The 20,000-nt window shown below is 45.7% G+C and overlaps 1 protein-coding gene across 2 annotated transcripts in view; it reads right to left on the minus strand.

The window, feature by feature from the left end:
* Positions 1-9,082: 9,082 nt before the first annotated feature.
* Positions 9,083-20,000, minus strand: part of Arl15 (ADP ribosylation factor like GTPase 15) — a 370,669-nt gene continuing 359,751 nt past the window's right edge. For both annotated transcript variants that reach the window (XM_032898868.1, XM_032898869.1), the window contains exon 5: positions 9,083-11,812. In XM_032898868.1, coding sequence (XP_032754759.1) covers positions 11,660-11,812 — 153 coding nt within the window. In that variant the 3' untranslated portion in view covers positions 9,083-11,659. The remainder of the gene's footprint in view (positions 11,813-20,000) is intronic.

Consider the following 20,000-nt stretch of genomic DNA (forward strand, 5'->3'; position numbering starts at 1 on the left):
CACTGTCAGGCAACTGCAGGCTCTGGATCTGTTGTACTTGGCTCAGCTAAAACCCACACTTCCATTTTTCACACTATCTGTAAACGTTTAATTCGAAAGGCTTTCCTATTTAATATCAAACAAGTGAGAAAAAAATTTCCTCAGCTCATTAGTGCTGTGCCAGACTTCCACTGGGATGTGGCAGCAACTGGAGCTCAGCTGCGCCGAGGCCTCAGTAGGATTTCTCAAATGGCTGAACGGAGAGCAATACATCAGCCTACTGAAATCTCGCATGCCATTTGGTTTAAATATTAAAGTTCCTTTGAGGTTAAGTATTAGAACCAGAAGGAAGGCAGGTTTGCCGTCTGTTAGCCTGGCCTCCACATGCTGCTCTCGTCACACAGATACCTCCTTTCAGCAAGAGGGGTCACTACTAGCCTAAAATCTCCCGACTCCCTTTACCAGTGAGAAGTAGGCTTCTGCTTGCTCACCGACTTTTACCCCCAGGCCAGCTCAACCCACAGTCTAGACTGACAGACTGTCTAATGGAATAAAACAGCAGCCACAAGTGGGAGGCACACATCATTTTAAATGTTCTATAGGGAATTATTTTAAGTAAAAAGAAACAGGTGACGTGTATTTTGATGGAGTATTTGAAGTCAATATGTTCAAGATACCATTCCATCAAGTTATCAATTCAAAGGATAGTCAACTTTTTTTTTTTTTTTTTTTTTGGTACTAAATTTTTATCATCAAGTTTGTATTACAAACCTGTCTGGGCCAGCCACCAACTGGCCGGACCAGGTAGGTTGAGGCTCCAGATTAGATTATTTCTGCACCTTGCATTCCATCCTGCAACCTTGGACCGGTATGGAAAACCCTGGCAGAAGTAGAGAGAGGGTCCCCAGAGGCTGCCTGTCAAGGGACCCTGTGAAACGAAATCCGTCACCCGAGTTCCTTTTGAAGTGCATTTGTTTGCAATAACTTTATAAACATGATTGCCTCTCTCCCTTTGTTTCACAGTTCGGGGGAAGTCGATTTATCTCTGAGTATTTTCTCAGCTGCAAATCAAGTTAATTGGGCAGCAGATAGCTAGGAATGTGGAGTAAACAGCCCGAGTACCTTTGGGGCTTTTGATGGCTTTTCCAGGCATACTGTAGATACTGTATTGAAGTGGGGAGCCACCCCCACCTCCTTCGAAGGGTGACAAGGGGGGGGTAGGGACATGAGACGATGCTAACAGATCTGATTCCTTGTTCTGGTGCTTGTATGTGACACTCAGGTGACTTGGTTCTTTCAGTTAGAGCAAGCGCAAATGTGAGTTGTTGGTAACCACGTCGTCTAAGAGTAGACAAATGGAGTGGTGTTTGTGTTGAGAGTGGGGGAATGTTCCGGTAGAGGGTGCGTACAGGGTACACACGGTAAAGGGTGGGGGGGTAGCTTTTATGCCAGTCGTTTTCCCTTCTACAACATTTCCGTTCCTTCAGCACTCAGGGTTATTTGATTCTTCTAAAGGGGGAAAAGATCGCCGTACTTGGAAACAGCAGATGTTGTCCCATCCCCCTCTCCCCCCACCCCCTGGAAGGGATGGGTACCTATGTGTGTTGAAGAGTCAGAAACCGGTTTCCAGAAAACTCTCCTGCCTTGAGTCATCAGAACATCTTCCCAAAGCCCATGGGTGGGTGGTGAAGCAGCTTCCAGACACCAGGACCTCACTAGGTTTCCCAGGCTTTGGTCAATGTCTTCAGCATGGCCCCTCTCTCTTTCTCAGATTCAGGGGTTTATTCCACCTGAAGACAGACCCCTTTATGTTCCTACAGATGATCCAATGAGACCCCCCAAACTTCAGGAGACCGTGGATTCCAAACTTTGGAACCATGCTAACCAAATCAGAAAGCACGTGGCTAACAGTTTGATTTAACTGCTCCCAGAAAGGCACATTTTCTGTCTTTCCCTGATACCACTCGCTCTCTTCTGCCCTACTTCACAAAATCAGTTAAAGTCGTGGTGCTCAGACTTGCCTAGAGAGCTCATGATACAGATTCCTACCGCCCAAGGCTGCATGGGTAAAGACCGCTCAGGTTCCATTTATGTCAGTTTCAACAAGCCCCACCCTCAAAGCCCATTAGAGGTCAGCTGGAGTGCCGCTGTCTCAGTGTTGTCCGTGTGAGGTTAAAACCAGGGTAACTTTGTTCTGTGCGTGGAAAAGTAGAAGTGCGATTTCCAAGATACGTTCTACAATTAGTTTCCCATTCGCCTGCAGTTTCAAAGATCAGCTTAGAGGGCAGGCTTCCACCTGGACATAGAGTGCAAGCAAGGTGTGGGCTAAGCGTGAAGCCCCCTGCTAGGAAGAATCAAGAAGACTTCTGTACCCCTATGAGCTCTATTCTGGAGTTCTCCTGTACCTTCTATGATGTGGTGGCCATAGTCGGGGGTCAGAGACGTGTGTTACCTGGAATCAGCATCCACAGGAGTGGTGAGGTATGAAAACCAGGCTAACCCAGGGGCTGGCATAGAGGGAGGGAACCTCGGAGGTGGGAGGAGCAGGCCACACAGCAAAGTCGCACCAGCACCATGATGCAGAGGACCGTCAGCGTGCGGTGTGCCCTGGAACAGCTCATGTTCTTCAGAGATGCGAGTGGCAACCTCAGGACACCTGCAATATGGCAGCCACCACGCTTAAGCTTGGTCTTGGAGGTTTTCATTCCGTTCACATAAAGATCCCATGGTTATTTCACGTGAATTGTTAAAAATTCTCATTTCACACTCGAGGAAAGAGAGCCGGGAGCAGTTAAGAAAGGCAAGGAGGCTGCCTTTCAAGTCTCTCTTCCTGTGACTTTGGCCGTAGCAGTTCTGCCATTGTTCCCGGTGACAAATTCTCTTCTGCTACACCTGCCCTAGACAATGTTGGTTACATCGTCTGCTCTAGTGCCAGTTATCACAAAACAAAATTAAGTTTCCCGTTTGGCATGTTAAATTAGGGCAGAATAAAAAACAATTCCATAGCAAAGGACACACGGAACATGGAAGAATAAATAAAAGAGGCTGGGGGTGGGGGTGGCGTGAAGGGCAGAAGGAGGTTTAAGGGCTGGGGTGCAGAGCGAAGGAGAAATTCAAAATGCACTGCGTTTGAAAATGTCATAATGATGTCCAGCGCATTGTATGCTGACTTAAAAATAAAGAGATATTTAAAAGGAAATAGCCCGAGCTCACAACAACTAAGTAGTCACTACCAGGAGCTGTGACCTGGTGTGGCCTGGGAGGGCAACTGGAAATTCTTAAAGACCTCCAGGTATTCATAAGAAGTTGGTCTTGTGCTTCTGATTAGACTCTGTAATTTCATTTATATGCATTCTATGGAAAAATAAAGGAATGAGCACAGCACGAACACTTAAACCAGAGATCCCGAAATCCAGCAGTGAGGGGATACTTAGGGACGTTAATAGCAAGAGGCAAGCAGCCACTGGAGATCATCTTTAGGAAAAACTCAACTCGGGACATCTCAGAATATATTAGAAAACAACAGCACACGCTGAAACAATTCGCATTCTAAGAGGCAAATACCGTTAAGGTGTATAAAGGGGAAGCCGGCCTTGAATCTCAGTACTTCGGTGGGAAGGGCAGGAGGGCCAGCATCAAGGTCAGCCTGGTTACCTAGGGACTGTGTCCTTAACCCAGAAGAAATATATAGAAACGTAAGTGGAACGGAAGTGAGATGTGTTCTGTGACTCAAACACTGCCTTTTCAAGTCCCCCCCAGGAACATTTTACTGTTTTCTGTAGTGAGCATGTGTCACCTTTATGGTCGTTGGTGAAAAATGACTTCAGTGCAGTCCCAGACCTATGGACGAGAATGTGTGAGATGTGGAGACACTTTTTTAAGTCCAAGTTTTAGTCAATCAAAACTTGCACGCACACATTCACACACACACACACACACACACACACACACACACACACACACACACACACCACAGGGTGTAGACGTTTGTATTTATAGATTTAAAACAATAGAATACAGAAACTACTTTTCTACGACATGGGAGTGCTAGAGCCAATGAGTGCTTAAGACATTTAAACAGTGCGTATCAGATTACATCTTAAAAATTGGTTTTACCTTTACTCAACGTCTTGCACATACCATACGTCCAATAAATGTTTGTTAATGAATACATCAGCAGGTGACAGGTGTAAGACAGCCTTCTGGAGGTCACCCGAGGGAATAGCGTTTACTGATCTAGAAAGAGTTCAGGACCAAATAAGGATGGCTTCCCGAGTGCAGTGTGGCAGCCAATGCGATTGATTCTAAAACCTCATCTTCTGCAGCGCTTGGGAAGGTAAAGGGACAGTTGCTTCAAACATTCATTGCAGGAATCGGCACCCTTCACTGAGAGCTTCCTTAGTACCTCAGTGCTTTCTCAGACTGAGTACTTTATATCGACCTTGATATTGAACTCCTGTGATAACCCTAGGATGTAGATATATCACTTTTCTATGGATTAGAAAACCGAAAGGCAGTCATTTAAATGATTTGTCCCGTGTCACGTGGCTAGTAAGGAGTGAAGCCAAAGTCTGAGCCAGTCATGGCTGACTCAAACGGGGACCAGTCAGCATGCTACAAATGCCCTTCTTGGATGCAGGACACACGTTCTCAGAGATGATTAACATGCCAGATGACTTAACTCTTATTTTTCTTTGTCCTGTCTTTAATTTTAGTGATCGGGGTGAGGTGTAGTACTATCTGGCAATAGATTTTGTTTTACTTGACCACTCACAGTGGTCACGGCCCTTTGGCTGCCCTTTTCTTCATGAGGCGTCTTTTCAAGCTCGTGGCTAACTTTTCCACTAGAATGAGCTTCTCTTCTGCTTTATAGCACTTCTGAATATAGTCATGCAATATGCTTGCTTTTGCATTACAGGCATTTTCTACGGTATATCTTGTCTTAACACCTACCTTCCCCAAACTTCTTGGGGTGGGGTGAGCCCTGTCACCACCATTTGGCTGGCATTAGATAAGACTCAGTGTTTTACCTGTCTACTCTCCTTAATAGATCATTCTGAATAAATCTTGCCCATCATCTTAATTCATCCATAAATATCTTGTCATGCACCGCCGACTTAACAAAATTTCCTCTATAATATGCAGTCGCAATTTCATTACCACATGTAAAATATCCTAGTTAATCAGATTGTTTAGTGCACACAATATCCAGGTATACAGAGTTTTCTCCAAGCGGCTCATATTTTCACATGTTTGTGATTGTAAGCAGAATTTAAATAAGCCACAGTCTGCCACTCTCTGACAGGACTCTTTAGACCTTTAATGTATGGGCGTCCATTGCTTTTTTTCCTTCTTGCCATTGATTTGTCTGTCAGATTTCCAATAGTCTGGAGTTTGGTTATTTCACGTGTCATTGAACAAGTGTTCTACTCTGTCCCGTGCAATATTATTAGTTACATCCAGTTGGTCAGGCTTGTGTCTTCTGACAATGCTCTCTGGGTGGGAGTAGAGGCCACCCGGGGCACACTGTCTGCTTGCCCACTTCCTTCTTTTGATATTAGTATACTGAGAATCACCGCCCAAGTCTCTCATTCTACCAGGGGCTGAGCTCCAACCGATCCATATATTTTAATAAATCCATTTCCATATATAGATTCTTTTGTTTACCTAAAATTTTGAGTGATTTGTATACAAGAAAGTGAATGGAAATAGAGATGGTTTTATTTCTATTCAGTTTCTTTGTGCGATTCAGACCACACACACACACACACACACACACACACACACACACACACAGCATCTACACATGTATGTGATAGACATTAGGAACATGTCCCACACAATATTTGCTGTGTTAGGTACATGCTTGTAACAATCAGGCAGCCGAAGAGGCAGTCCTAGTTTTATGGGGTTTTGTTTGGAAAGATGCTGAAGGAGACACACCCATTCTATGACTGTCTGTGTTTAAGTTTCTGTTCTTACTAGTGGTCCCACAAGATATTAAGTGGCATTAAAAATAATCCTAAATCAGGAGAACCGAAGACCAGGAGTTAGGAACAAGAACAAACATTTTAATGTAGAAAATGCCCCACTTAGTGTCTAGGCTCACAGAAATAATCCAACTTACTCAATGTTGCAGGAATTAAGATTCTACAAAACTGAAAACTAAGTCAGTCATTTAGCGTTGTGTTCCTGGCATCTGACGCAATGTCTGACACATAGTAGGACGAATGAACATGATTAAAGTCCAAAGTCCTAATCACGAAATAAAAACCCCAAAAAGGAGAATAGAAAGGTAGGCCCCGACAAGCTGTCCTTTCAAAAATCCCCCTGAAGCTGTGTCCGTGTCTAGAAAGCCGTAAAACAACCGGAGAACCACCAGAGCCGGGCCTGACTTGCTCCAGAGTACGGAGAATGACAGCCAGGCTCACTGTTTGCATTCCTGTCTCTGCCTTTTGGTGAGCAGTCTCCGTTCCAAGCCGATTTCGTTTCTTAATTTACTCAGGTATTTATGTCTAATGATTTAACACGTGCCACCAACCTGGCCTGCGGGGTGCCCCCGACATGTGCTTTTCAGACAGACCTTTCCGCATCGCCCGCAGACCAAGCGGACACCACTCAATCCAGCAGGAGCCTCTCAGGTGGGAACCGAGGTCTCATTTGTCACCCCAGAAACAGCCTTCTTCCCAGACTCTGTTTGAAACCAGTTCCCCCACCCCCACATCTTCTGTAAACTTGTCCAGACACGGGGAGCATCAGTAGGCCAGGTCCTGCAGCCCTTCCACTGCTTGCAGACCAATCATTTACAGGCATTTGGTGTATCGGCTGACATCTGTTTGATGCTGGAGCTCCAGCTTGGTCTCAATGAATCACTTGTCAGAGGGGCTGCGGCCTGTGAGGCTAGATTTCACACCTTTGGGAAGGCTGGCTGGGATCTAAGTGGTCTTAGGTTTGTTCTTTTCAAACAACCCCCAGTGTCCACAAGGAGGCAGGGAAATAAGGGGAGGGGGCGGTGTGCAGAGAACCTGATGCTTATTCAAGGCTTATTTTATGCTGTCCCTAGAGGGCTTTTTTTTTCCCCCTTTGGGGAACACGCAGCTCAGTCATCTCCAGGGCTGGAATGCTACTATCCGAAGAGCCTCATGGGAATATTCGTGTAGAATATTTGGAAAGCACTGGGCAGAGTCAGAGATTTTTGAAAAGGGAACACAGAAATTCTCCATTTTTTTTTTTGAGTGTCTACATCAGATAATCTCCCCTCCCCCAATGGTACCATTCAGGGGCTGCATCCATATTGGTTATGATGACCTAGAATGGCAGGAGATGGAGGAGGGGTCAGAATTGAAGCCGGACTGGGTTATAAACCTGGGTGAGACCAAGAAGGCCTTCAGTCAAAAAGGTCCTTTCCTTCTTCACAGTTACCCGAGACCTCACCAAGCACATACGCCAAGCTAACAAGGTATATACGGCAAGCGAAATTGCTTGGAAAACCGCAAGGCCATCAGGGGTGTCTTGTAAAGTGATTGATTACTCATAGTAGCCCATGGAGGTGCCTAAGAAAGGAAAAGAGGGAAGTCCGAGAACACTGTGGAACACTGGCCTTGTGAAACTAGGGTTCTCTGAAGAGCTCGCCACTCACAGAAACAGAGACGGAGGGTATAAAAATGGGGTTGAAGCCCTGTGAGCTTTTCTTCGCTGTTTACGGGAAAGCCTCGTGCGAGACTGGGATATGCCGGAGAGATTCTTCTTCGTGATTTTTGTCTGCTTTGGTTTCACAGTCCCATGAGGAAGAGGCTGTCACAGAGAACCTCCCATGGTGGGACGTTAAGAATCCCCAGGTCTCATGAAGCTGTGTGTGTGTTTTGGGGAAGGGGGGTGTTTCACAGAAGGGAAGGTTTTTGGTTCAAAGAGAGATAAGGGCAGGGGAAATGGATCTGCCATCAGAGGCTGAGTCCTACTGAGACTCCGCATGCTTCTGCCATAGTGGGAGGGTGGGGACGGACAGTGCCAAAACCTGGGCTCATCTGTCACTTCAGGCATCTGAGTTGGAAACATTTAGTCCAGAGATGCAAATCATTTAATCACACTGACTCAATGCTGACCAAAAGTTGTGTGCTCCTGGGAGTCAGGAATTCCCCTACAAGATGTGGTAATACGTTTCACAGCCTAACTGACTTCAGCTCCTCCCCACCCAGGCTGCAGAACTAGGAAGACAGGGAACCAGTGTTACACACTGTCTGCATAACAAAGGCTTCTCCTCCCTCCAGACACTGAAATGAGGATTCCCAAGGGAGTATACTCGCTCCCAGCCGGCCCCACACATGCTCTCTCCTGTGTGCTTGCTACAGTAGCTCAGGTTAACGACAATGCCTTCCAACACTGGATCAAGGCAGGGGTACTACATTTCACTGGACATGAAAGTGCACCCATTCTGCCCATACTTGCTTGGGAAGGTCGGAGGTGACGGGGTGGCTGGCAAACTCAGAAAGGAGTGTTTCAAACTCTCTGGTGCTGAAGTGGTACTTGTCAGGATAACGTTATGCTTGGACGAAAGAAATATGAGCGAGAGTTTGAATCTTTCCTCTCTTATCATCTAACTTCCCCCCCTTTTTATTTCTCATCTTTGATCCATCTATTTTTTAATTTTTACTTTCCCATTTCCATCCTTAAAGACAGACATATAAATGTATAGTGTAACATCCTAAGGCCATTTAGACCACCGATTTCCTCAGGGCGTCAAAACCATTGGAAGAACTAGTTCACTGCAGTCAACTTGCAGAAAGTGGCTTTCAGGACAGATGTAAGACGATGGTCCTTTGATTGAAGGATGATACATCCCCTCCCATTTCCAAGCTCCTTGCTCCTTTGAAGGAATGGCCGCTAGGAGAGTAAACTGGTGCTCGAGTAGAACCAACTGGAAAAGACACTTAGCTTCCTTTGCTCCTGAGGTTCTCACAAGAGCTTCGGAAGACTCACATATTAATCATTTGTTTTGATTCAAGAGCAGCAGAACTCATTTTGAAGACTTAAACAGGCAACACGAAGTAAACAGAAATCTGCGGCTTTCAAAGGCTAAGGCTGTAAGAGAGTCAGTCTGGAAACGCCTGTTCTACTAAGCATTTATTTTCATTGCAAGACAGTGGAATCATAGAAACCGTGAATGGGGCAAGGTCTTGTTACCTAGCAAATGCCCACAGGAACCTGCCAACTTTTAAGTCTAGATAGAATTAAATCTCAATAGAAAGACAGAGCAACGTGGCAGTTATCCAGCAACCAATACTGTAAACGATGGTCGATACAAAGTCTTCTATAAATTAATTGCCAGTATAAAAAGGGGCAACTGCTTTAGCTAAGAAGGTACAAAAAATGGGTCACTTCCATAAATATAACAAGATGCTCACCGAGGAACTACACGACGGACTGTTTTCCTACATCTCTGAATTTGCAGACTAAGACACCTGTGGCACCTTACACAAAAGTAGGAACAAGACACACGTCCCCTCCACTTCCCTCTCCCCTCCCCCCACCTGGGTTTCCCAAGCACAGCAAATTCTAGGGTTACAGAGTCCAGGATGCCAAGAGGAAGCAGTAAGACAGCGCGCTGCGACCTGCTAGACAAAGACAGAGCCTTATGACAGTTGTTAAGCATTAGGCGTCAGACAGAAACTTGTCAAAAACAGCTGCTGTTGGGTACTGATTGATAATGTTTTCATTCTGACGGCTGTGTCGCCTCAGACAGTCTCGGGGCTGTGGAGAAAGGAGCCCATCGCTGGCGCACATGAACACACACAGACAACGGGAAGTCATTTAACAGATGGCGAGGAGATCTCAGCCACAGGATCTTCAAAAGACAACACTCTACATTTAATGAACTTGCAGGGAGAGCGAAGCCTGGAAAAAAAAAATCATTTATTTATTTATTTTCGCGGAAGATGAGCACGAGAGGACAAAATGAAAACAGGAATTGTGTAACTGGTCGTGGGAATTGTGCTGCTGCCCGTGGATCACCACACGTTTTAAAAATATTCAAGGATACTTTAGACAAAATGCATCGTCGTGGGTCCCTCTCTGGTCTGTGCCGTGTGTGTGTGTGTGTGTGTGTGTGTGTGTGTGTGTATTTAAAAAGGCTTAAAGAAGTGTGGGGTCTTTTTTTTATTAAAATCCATTTACAAGATGAAGTCACAAATACTGCATTTGAGCGCTGTGAGGAATCTGAGACTATCCTCTGGAGAGTCACAAGGTTTCCTGCCACCCTGTGACAAATATGGCATTAAGTCTGTGGCATCTGGGTATCAGTCTACACTACCTAAAAATGACAGACGTGGCTTTTTTGTTGTTGTTGTTTTTTGTTTTTGTTTTTGTTTTTTTTTTTATTGCTTGGGCATAGGGAGCAGTTTTCTATCATTTGACCTCTTAGTATTTTAATGAGTGGTCAAGTGTCTACAAGGTATGACAAAGAGTATTTCATCTATGAATCTGAATCTCCATAGATTAGTCCTGATTTAGAAAAGGTCAAAGGTGCTAAATTGCACTAAAACTGTACATTTTATTCTAGGCAAATTTTATCATTTAAATTAAGTGGAAAAAAAAATCAGTTTCAAAGACTGAGTAGCCCAGCATACTCTAAGGGCACATTGACACCCCTGAAAATAGAGGTTTATAATAAAAATACTGACAGACCTCTAACTACAAAATGGGGGCCTGAGCAGACTCCCCTCGGTGGCATTAGCATTTGCTGAATAAATAACGGGGCTCGTCTTGGAGCTCCATCCAATCCACGCCAGCTTAAGTCCTAACCGTGACTTAGGACTTTGGCTCTTAATGTTTATTATTTGAAAAGCCAATTTCCGGATTTCATTCAAACATTTCTGATTTTTAGGAAAAGCAAATGCTTATGTTGTAGCTTGGTTTTATGCAGACTAATGACTCCGTTAAGAAATATTTGAGAAGCTGATCGAATTCAAATCAGTGATGCTTGTTCTTGCCTAAATTGGCTCCCATTCCCTCAGTGAGGATGCCCTTAAGGGAGGGGACGAGGCTGCTGCAGGGTCAAGCACTCCTTGTGCACCTACTTTCTAGATTGTTCAAGCCAGCCTTACCAGAAGATGATTGGGTGAAGTTTTGGGTGGCCATTTTTTTTCCCCACTCAGCCTACAAAGTCAATATCCCACACACACCACACACACCAGAAAATAATATGAAAACCAGACGAGATAAAATAAAATGTAAAAAACTCGAACCCCTAAGAGATCATGGAAATGTCAATGGCGTATACACTGGGTGGAGTCTCAGTCGGAATCCTCCAATCCCAAGTCCAGGAAAGCGAGTGAGCCTTTCTGAGGTCTTCAGAAGGGGTTTCATTTCCATGAGCCATGAGTTCCGTCCACTTTAGCACAAAGCAGAGAAGAGATCCTTAGACCAACAGAAGGGAGAGACATGCGGTGAAGATAATTAGTGGTAAACAGAGAATCAATTCTCCCTCAGTAGTGTGTACTTGACGTTAATGCCGAAGATAACCCATGACTGCCGAAGAGTCAGTCAGTTAACAGAGAGAGGACGGTCTGAAACAGCCAGAGGAAAATGGATACTGGAGCCGTGTCAGTCTTGACGCCAACATGGAATCAGGATGGGGAACGAACGTGATGGGTTCAAGGCTTTCCCGGAACTTCTGGGTCAGGTCTCACATCCTCATGGCCTCGTGGTCCTTTTCTTCTAACAAGTTTATGAGCTGGGAGAAGCTGTCCTTCAGTGCGTCCACATCATCCAGCGAGCAGGGCTGCAGAATCCAGCGTTTTCCGCGTGCCAGTGGTTCAAGTTCAAAATACTTTTTGATCTGAATAGGAAAAGAGAGATATGTTAATAATTATATCAGGACCTTTCTCCTATTGAGATCCTAAGTGATGAAGGGGGAGTGGTTGTGTAGTAAGTGGAATTTATAACAGGCATTTCTAAGATTTTCAGTCCATAGCTGGCTTTAACAGGGCTATGTGTTGTAACCTGGGAGTGTTTTCTTTAGGTGCGGGTGACCTGTTTGCAAGCCACTGTTCCAAACTTTACACTCAACCACATGGGAGTTCTTATGAAGTCTGAGAAAGAATTGCAGGTACCACGGTGCAGGGAGAAACACAAGAGAACACCACAAAGATTCCATTTATTCTAACCACTGCTAGCAATGGAGTGCTTGCTGTCTCTCCCTGAAAAGGTATGGATCCTATACACCTCTTAAGACAGTTGTCTGGAGCGCGAAGCATATAAAAACGAACCGCTACCACCACCACCACCACCACCACCACCACCACCACCACCACCACCACCACCGCCACAACCCCCAAAACAAAACAAAACCCAAACCCTCAATGTCAGTGATCTTATTTTCTCATTCCATTACATTTCTAGTGGACATGTCTAAAGGCTAGGAAAGTATCGTTTGGAAGAAAGAACAGGAGCTAAAGGTGTTGGTGTTCAGTGAAGTTTAGATAAACTGGCGGATTTGCACACGTGCACAGAGTCTCTGAGGTCTGCTCCCACCTCTCCAGTCCTGGATTTGCTGGGTGTGAGAGATTCGATCCCCGACTGAATCAGCTTTTCACTACTAGGGTTCACAGGAGTACTGCTGCTCTGCTCTGAAGGGATGGGGTAAGGTAAAGAGCTCTTTTGGCTCCTCACTCATACACACAGAGTAGGCCGGAGTAAAACTTTGTACTTATCCCTAAGCAAGCTTTCCAGAAATCCTCTTGCCACTCCCAAACGTTTCCTTCCGCCATCATAAAGGCCAGACGACTGTTATCAGCAGAACCACCTGTCCAAACCAGCTCTCACGGGCAAGGAGATGGATCCAAGACTACAGAGAGCTTTGTCCGTGCCGTGTTTGTCTTTTGTTTGTGCTAGCTTTTTGAATCAGGGTTTCACTATCCCTGACTAGCCCAGAGCTCTTCAAGCTTGTAGCCAATTCTCCTGCCTCTGGCCTCAAAGGACTGGGATTACAGGTGTGTGGCACCATGACTGACTAAGAATTACCAAATGTTGTATTAAATATGAAAATAATGCTAAAAATTTATAGTTCAAGAGTATTTCTAAAAGTCCTCTCATAAAGGCTCACAGTGGCTGACACGCACCGCTACCACCAGCTCTTGGGAGGCAGAGGTGGGCTGATCTCTGTGAGTTGAGTTTCTAGCCAGGCAGGGTAACATAGTGAGACGCCATCTCAGAAACCCACACACATAAAAGTCCCCTGATACACACTGCCCATGAACAACAAATGCCTTTTCAGTGTTTTAAAGAAGCCTATGGGAATCGAAGGGCCTCTTAATTTGAAGTCTGAAGAGTAATGCTGATTCATTTTATTCATAGATCAGAAAACGATGGCTCAGAGGCTGGGCCAGAGCAATTTTTCATTCAAATTACTAACCTTTAAATGAACAATTCATTAAAAAGGGATATTTACTGATTCATACAAACTTGGGGGTGGGGGAGATGGCTAAGCAGGTCACGTGCTGACATGTGAGGACCAGCATTTGGATCCCCAGAACCTGTGTAAATGCTTGGTGGGAGTGGTAGCCCATAATTCAAGCACCCTCAGAAGACCAACAAAGGGGTCCCTAGAGTAAGCTGGCGAGCTGGGCTGGCTGAATCCAAGTTCTGGGTTCAACTCCAAGATCTGCCTCAATGAATAAGAGAGACAGTGGCTGAGAAAGACACCAGGGTCAGACTTGGACCCTTTACCACTAACACACACACACACACACACACACACACACACACACACACACACACACACATGCACGCATATACATATAATTATACACACACACATAGACATGCATATACATATAATTATACACACACAAACATGCATATACATATAATTATACATACACACGCATGTAGACATGCATATACATATAATTATACATACACACACATGTAGACATGCATATACATATAATTATACACACAAACATGCATATACATATAATTATACATACACACACATAGACATGCATATACATATAATTATACACACACAAACATGCATATACATATAATTATACATACACACATGTAGACATGCATATACATATAATTATACACACACACACACACACACACACACGTCAAAGTTCAAAACAAAACCCAACACCCAAAACACCAAACCAAATCAAACAAGAGCCCTCCCACCTCAACTCCATCCTCACAGGTTTTCCTTCTGGATATTGAAAATGGTTCCTTCCAAGAGAACCTTAAGGGGCTTTGTGTATTAACCTCTAATGTGTATTGACTACTAATTAACCTGGCCACAGAGGGAAGAGCTGACAGGGGGAGCCCATGGTTAGCAGGCAGATGGAGAGCTACGGAAGGGTAGGGGACACAGTAAGGCCACAGCTCGGGGAGAGGGCTTCCCCAAAGGGTATATATCTAAGCTGTTTGTCTTGCTTCTTCCACCAGATTTCTACCAGCAACCCCAGGGATTGGGACTGCCATGTTCATAAAGCAAGCTGGTGTTTGATTAGTGATGCCTTCCACCAGAAGATGATCAACAGGAAACATTCAAATCCTGGTACATGTAGTAAGCTGGGCCACTGACACTTTATAGACTTAATTCAAAAGGTCAGCCTTTTAAATAATGGTAATTGGGGAGGGACACTGGGGGCACACATCTTTAATCCCCAGGGTTCAGAGGCAGGTAGAACTCTGAGTTCGAGGCCAGCCTGGACTACAGAGTCTAGGTCTAGGTCCTGGTCTAGGACAACTAGGTCTACACACAAAAACCATACCAGGAAAACCATGATGATGAGGAGGAGAAGGAGGAGGAGGAGGAGGAGGAGGAGGAGGAGGAGGAGGAGGAGGAGGAGGAGGAGGAGCAGGAGCAGGAGGAGGAGGAAGAGGAAGAGGAGGAGGAGGAGGAGAAGAGGAGGAGGAGGAGAGGACTGGAAAGATCCCTGATCATGAGAAATTCAGCAATACAAAGCTATAAGTAGGTAAACGTCTCATTAGCAAAATTTCTGCTGAGGGGCTGGTTCATTTAAAAACTGCACAGAGTCAAGCTGGGTGGCGTGATGGTGCACACCGGAAGTCTGAAGCAGACATAGAGAGCTGCGTTGAGGCCAGACTGTTCTACACAGTGACTTTCAGCCAGTCAGAAGACGCAGCGAAACCCTGGGTCAAGAAGGAAAGGCAAACAAAACAAAACAACCCCAGAACCAAACCAAGCCAAGCCAGACAGACTATCTTCCGGCAGAATTCTATCTCATGTGCCAGCAAGGTGGAGTTTAATGATGGCCGAGTAACTAGTCGCATTTCAGATTACAGACAGATGTAAAACCTAGTGAGCTCTAGCTGCCTCCTCACAGGGCACACTTGGAAGAGAACAAGATGGCTGAAGGTAGGTCTTACTGGGTCCTAAACAGGAAGAAATGGAAGCTACGAAGAGAGAGGGTGGTCACCAGACAGAGGCGCCCAGTGGCGTTAAGCTGACAAGTGCTGTGGAGTAACTTGAGACTTTCGGCCCTGTAACCTAAGTGGGCACGGTGCCACGGTCGCCCGGCTGGTATTCGAGGGATCCCATACACTTTATAATAAAAGTCTTAGAACAAGGTTCAGATCCCTAGATCCGCGCACCTTGAGCGGGTTTCTCTGCTGCCCGAACACAGCTTTCGCCATCAAGGTTTCCAGTTCTTAACACAATGTCTACTCTAACCCTGAATGCTCTCAGAATAAATTCAGTTTTGTTTTCTTATCTTAACCCCACTTTGGGGGTGATTACACTATTAGAATAAAACTTACTGTCATGTTGGCTTATTATCGGCATGTTTTTATTTCTACGGTGATGATCAATTTAAGGAACAGCGTTAAAGTTTGACCAACATGGATGATCGATTTAAATCCGAGTTTCCTGTACAATGTGACGAAGTGCTCCCCGGTAGGAGGGCTGTTGTTCAAGATTGTTTTCTTACTAAGAGACACGTTCTAAATATGAGCCGAAGTCTTTGGAAACACTTCCCTGCTGCGTCCATGTCACGGTCAGCTGGACGCACTAGGAGGAGGAGGAGGAGGAGGAGGTGGCATTTGGAGGAGCAACATCAGAACACAGCTGCCTGGCAACCTGTGGTCATTTAGCTATTTCGGGGATCGCCACAGAGTGGGCCTTCGTCGGTAGCCATGTGTCCACCCTAGAGATAGAAAAACAAAGCCACCCAAAGAAGCCAACCTATTTTTGCTCTGCCACCAGAGCCCGTCCTCTCTCAGGCTCGGTGGGTGACCTGCATGGCCAAATCCCATCATTCACGCGGTGAATCCACCACACGGTCTTTTTATAACAGAAGGCACGGTGGTTCCGTTGCTGCAAATGGTGGTAGCAGCTGTCAAGCTCTCGAGATGTCACACGTCACTCCTTCCCCAGGGTGGGGCATGGCCATTACCCTTCTTTCAGTAGTGAAGCGCTAAGACTGTCCCTTCCCCGAGTCACGAATTCGATGGTGATGATGCTCTCTGGGTTATTTGCCCTCACTTCCCTTTAACATATTTCACTTTCAATTTCTGTGACTAAGTTTTTAGAAGGCATATGAGGATCCCTGATGCTAACCATTGGCATTTCCTTCTTTGACACCTGCAGACTTCCTTTTTCTTACAAACTATCTGCTTCCTGCTTTTGTTACTAAGGCATGTACGGAGTATGTGCCCACCGGCGACCTAGTTTTCTCTCGTGTACTTTGGTAGGCCAAGGTGGGGATGCTAGAGCAGGGCTTAACTTTGTGTTTTATGTGAAATCCATTTAGGTTCTGAGCTTGGCTATTTATAAACAGAGCTCTGACCCACATGAATGCGTGGTTAGACATTAAAGACCGAGTCGGGGAGTAACAGCGTATCATGTGGGACTGACCGTGACGTCCATCGAGCTATGTCATCTCTCATTCTGGAGAATTAAACACCACAAGCACCTGTTGGTAATTGCGAAAGCTAGAGATGTTATATCCCACCCTGGTGCCTAAACATCCCCTGGGTGGACCTTGTCTGTTGAGAACTGCCTGCCCAGCCCCTGTGGTGCCTTTCATACCTGCCTGGGGCCATTGATAGAAGCTGAGAATTTCCCTCTCCTGTACTTCCCCAGATCTAGGAGAACCACACATGCTTCCTTTACGTGGCTTTTCTTAAGTCTGAGGGTGGCTATACAACTTGTAGTGGAGGGTCTCAAGCACTCCGGTGAACTTTGGTAATTTAGATTGCACAGGCTGGTTTCCTAGAAGACGTCCTTCGCACACCTACCATCCCTTGTGCAAGGCTGAAGAGGCAGTGCAAAGGCCGTGGAGGTGCGCTATAAGCCAGCCACGGCAGTGTGCTGTCGGCATGACTGAGGAGGTAGAACGGAGGTCTGTAAAACCGCAAGACAGAATCCCAAGTGATGCGGCAACAGCCTGGCAGGATTTCTGTTTCCAGCCCTTCCGGACTCATGGGATCACAGGCCTTTCAGTGATACCTCAGGCCTGGGCTTTTCGATGATCCTAAGTGGCCTTAGTAGCTTATAGCTTCCAAAGGGCTTCTCACTCATCCCTGTTCTGTGACTATATTTCAACCAAAAGCAAGAAAAAGCAGCTGACTCAAATAGAAGGCGATGGGGTTATTTAGATCAGCTCTTAGGTTGTGGGAAAGGATTTGATAAGCATTCTATTAGGGGCTGCTAAAGAGACTTCAGAAGTAGGAGCATATTCTTTTCCATCTCTGGAAAAGGGATCAGCTCCTGGAGACCAACATGACAGGTCAGCTGTTAATACTGTTGACAGAATGAAAACCTTAGAACCAGAAGGCCCGGAGAATGAACTACAGCCTGTGCCTGGTGTGGCAGTGTCCACCTTTAATCCTACTGCTCAGGGGTGGAGGTGGGTGGATCTCTGTGAGTTCAAGGCCAGCTTAGTCTACACAGAGAGTCCTAGGCTCACTTATGGATGACACAGAGAGGCCTTGTCTCAAAAAACAAACATACAGCCAAAGACTGCAGTTGTGGGACTCTGTATCTAGAAGGCTAGCTGGGAAAGCAACCAAGTCAGCGATCTTGACGGAACTGTATTGTTTTCCTATAGGATTAACACACGAACTGGCCGCCATAGGTGGTTTCTTTTGCTGCTTGTCTGTTTTGTTCTAATCTGGTAACGGGAGGCAAACTCTGGGTCTTGCATATGCTAGGAGAGTCCTCCAACCCCGAGCTGCACTTGTACCCCTTCATAGTAGTTTCTGAGATAGTCAGGGATATATGGCCTTGATCTCTTTGCTCTAATTTCTAAGTCATCGAGAGGACCTGCGTTGACTTCAGGTTTGCCCGGCTTTTCCCATGACCGCTAAGGAAGGAACAGAAGTTTGCTCATCTGTACCCTGGCCCCTGGCTTTCGTCTCTTCGGTAGATGGACCCGTTGTGACGACAGGGAAAACCTTTTTGAGTGATACTGGTAAATTTCCTCCTGAGTCATATGCTGGGGGGCTGTTGGTACCAGGACTAGTGACAGCTGACCGTGTGTCTTCTCTTTGCAGCTCTGGGGAAGAGATGGCGAGCTATGACGTCATGAAATCATCAATGCTTTGCAGCATTCTTAGACCCCCTCCCCCGCCCCCAAATCTTCAGATGCAACTCATTAGTCTTTTTCTTTTCCTTTCTAGAGTCAGCTGCCAATCTGCTACCCACTGAAAAAAACGACAACACATCTCGGTCTGTGTGCTCGCGAAGGGGCTTCTCCAGCTCTGATATCTCCATTACGGGAGCTCCAGGGCAGGCTTAACTTGGTGACCTTCGCCAGCGTCAGTGAGAACTGTGCCCGTGCAGTGGCTCCAGGATAGGTCAGGGGATAGTGGCGGGATATCACTTAGATTCTTCAGAGTACATTGTTGGCAGCTTGTTCAAAGAAAAGGTGAGTCCAGAGAGCTGCACAGCTCTCCTCTTTTTACTGTACTGCTTGGAGGATCTTGAAATCCTTAGCAAGGCACTAAATATGTCATTAGGGGCATAAATAAATAATGCCATCGAAATCGATATGCAACATTCCCAATGATATTGCCCAGAATGGACACTAACTTCTTACTGAGTACTGGTAAGGAGCAGAAAGTGAGGACCGATGTGTCCTCAACTCAGTGTTACTATGGGAGTGCACCCCGAGAGTGGATGCTTGCTTTCAAGAGGACGGTGTGCGATGTGCTCACGGTGCAGCTTCTTAAGGAAGCTCACGTTCAGTGCAGCTGCCTGACCTTGGAATGAGCACAAGCCAGACGAATGACTTAAGGTTATTACCTGTGAGTAAGCCTTGCCTTTATTATTAGTCTCCTTCCCAAGCCAGTAACCTCTCTGTTGTGTACAGGATGTTGTTATACGGTAGAACAATAATTATACAGAAACCCAGGGAACTTAGCATGTCCCAGAATGGCCAAAGACAATGATCTCATTTCTTTGTTGGTGGAAGTCAGAGCTGATTGGCATGTGCTTACTCTGCTAATCTAGAAGGACAGCACAAACTACTTCTATTTTCTAATATGTCCGAGGGACTTGTTTTTATTAAAACAACAACAATGACAACAACAACAATAAACAAACAAACAAATCAAAACCCTGCTTATTAGATCACCATGCAAGGGGCAAAGGTAGGTAGGTTGCTTCTGGTCTCCACGGACTGAGGGAAGGGATTCAGTGTTCTGGTATTCGAAGTTCCTCCCCTATCTCTGTAGTATCTGACCTCTGTGACCTCCAGGGATTCCAGCCCGCAGGCCTTTGCTATCTTAGAGATGGAGGTTCTTCTACCCCAGATGGAAGGGGTTAGCTTATAGGTATCTACCCACACATACACCCACAAGACCCTTTTTGAGGCACGGCTTTACTTGGTAGCTCTGGCTGGAGTAGAACTCCTCATATAGACCAAACTGGTCTCAAACTATAGAGATCCATCTGCTTCTGTCTGCCCAGTGCTGAGAGTAGAAATGTGTACCACCATGCCTTCCCCTAGTCCATCATCTTTTAAAACATGGATGAAGTCCTATTATCTCAAAAG

The sequence above is a fragment of the Rattus rattus genome, chromosome 3 (assembly GCF_011064425.1).
Source record: "Rattus rattus isolate New Zealand chromosome 3, Rrattus_CSIRO_v1, whole genome shotgun sequence".
Taxonomy (NCBI): domain Eukaryota; kingdom Metazoa; phylum Chordata; class Mammalia; order Rodentia; family Muridae; genus Rattus; species Rattus rattus.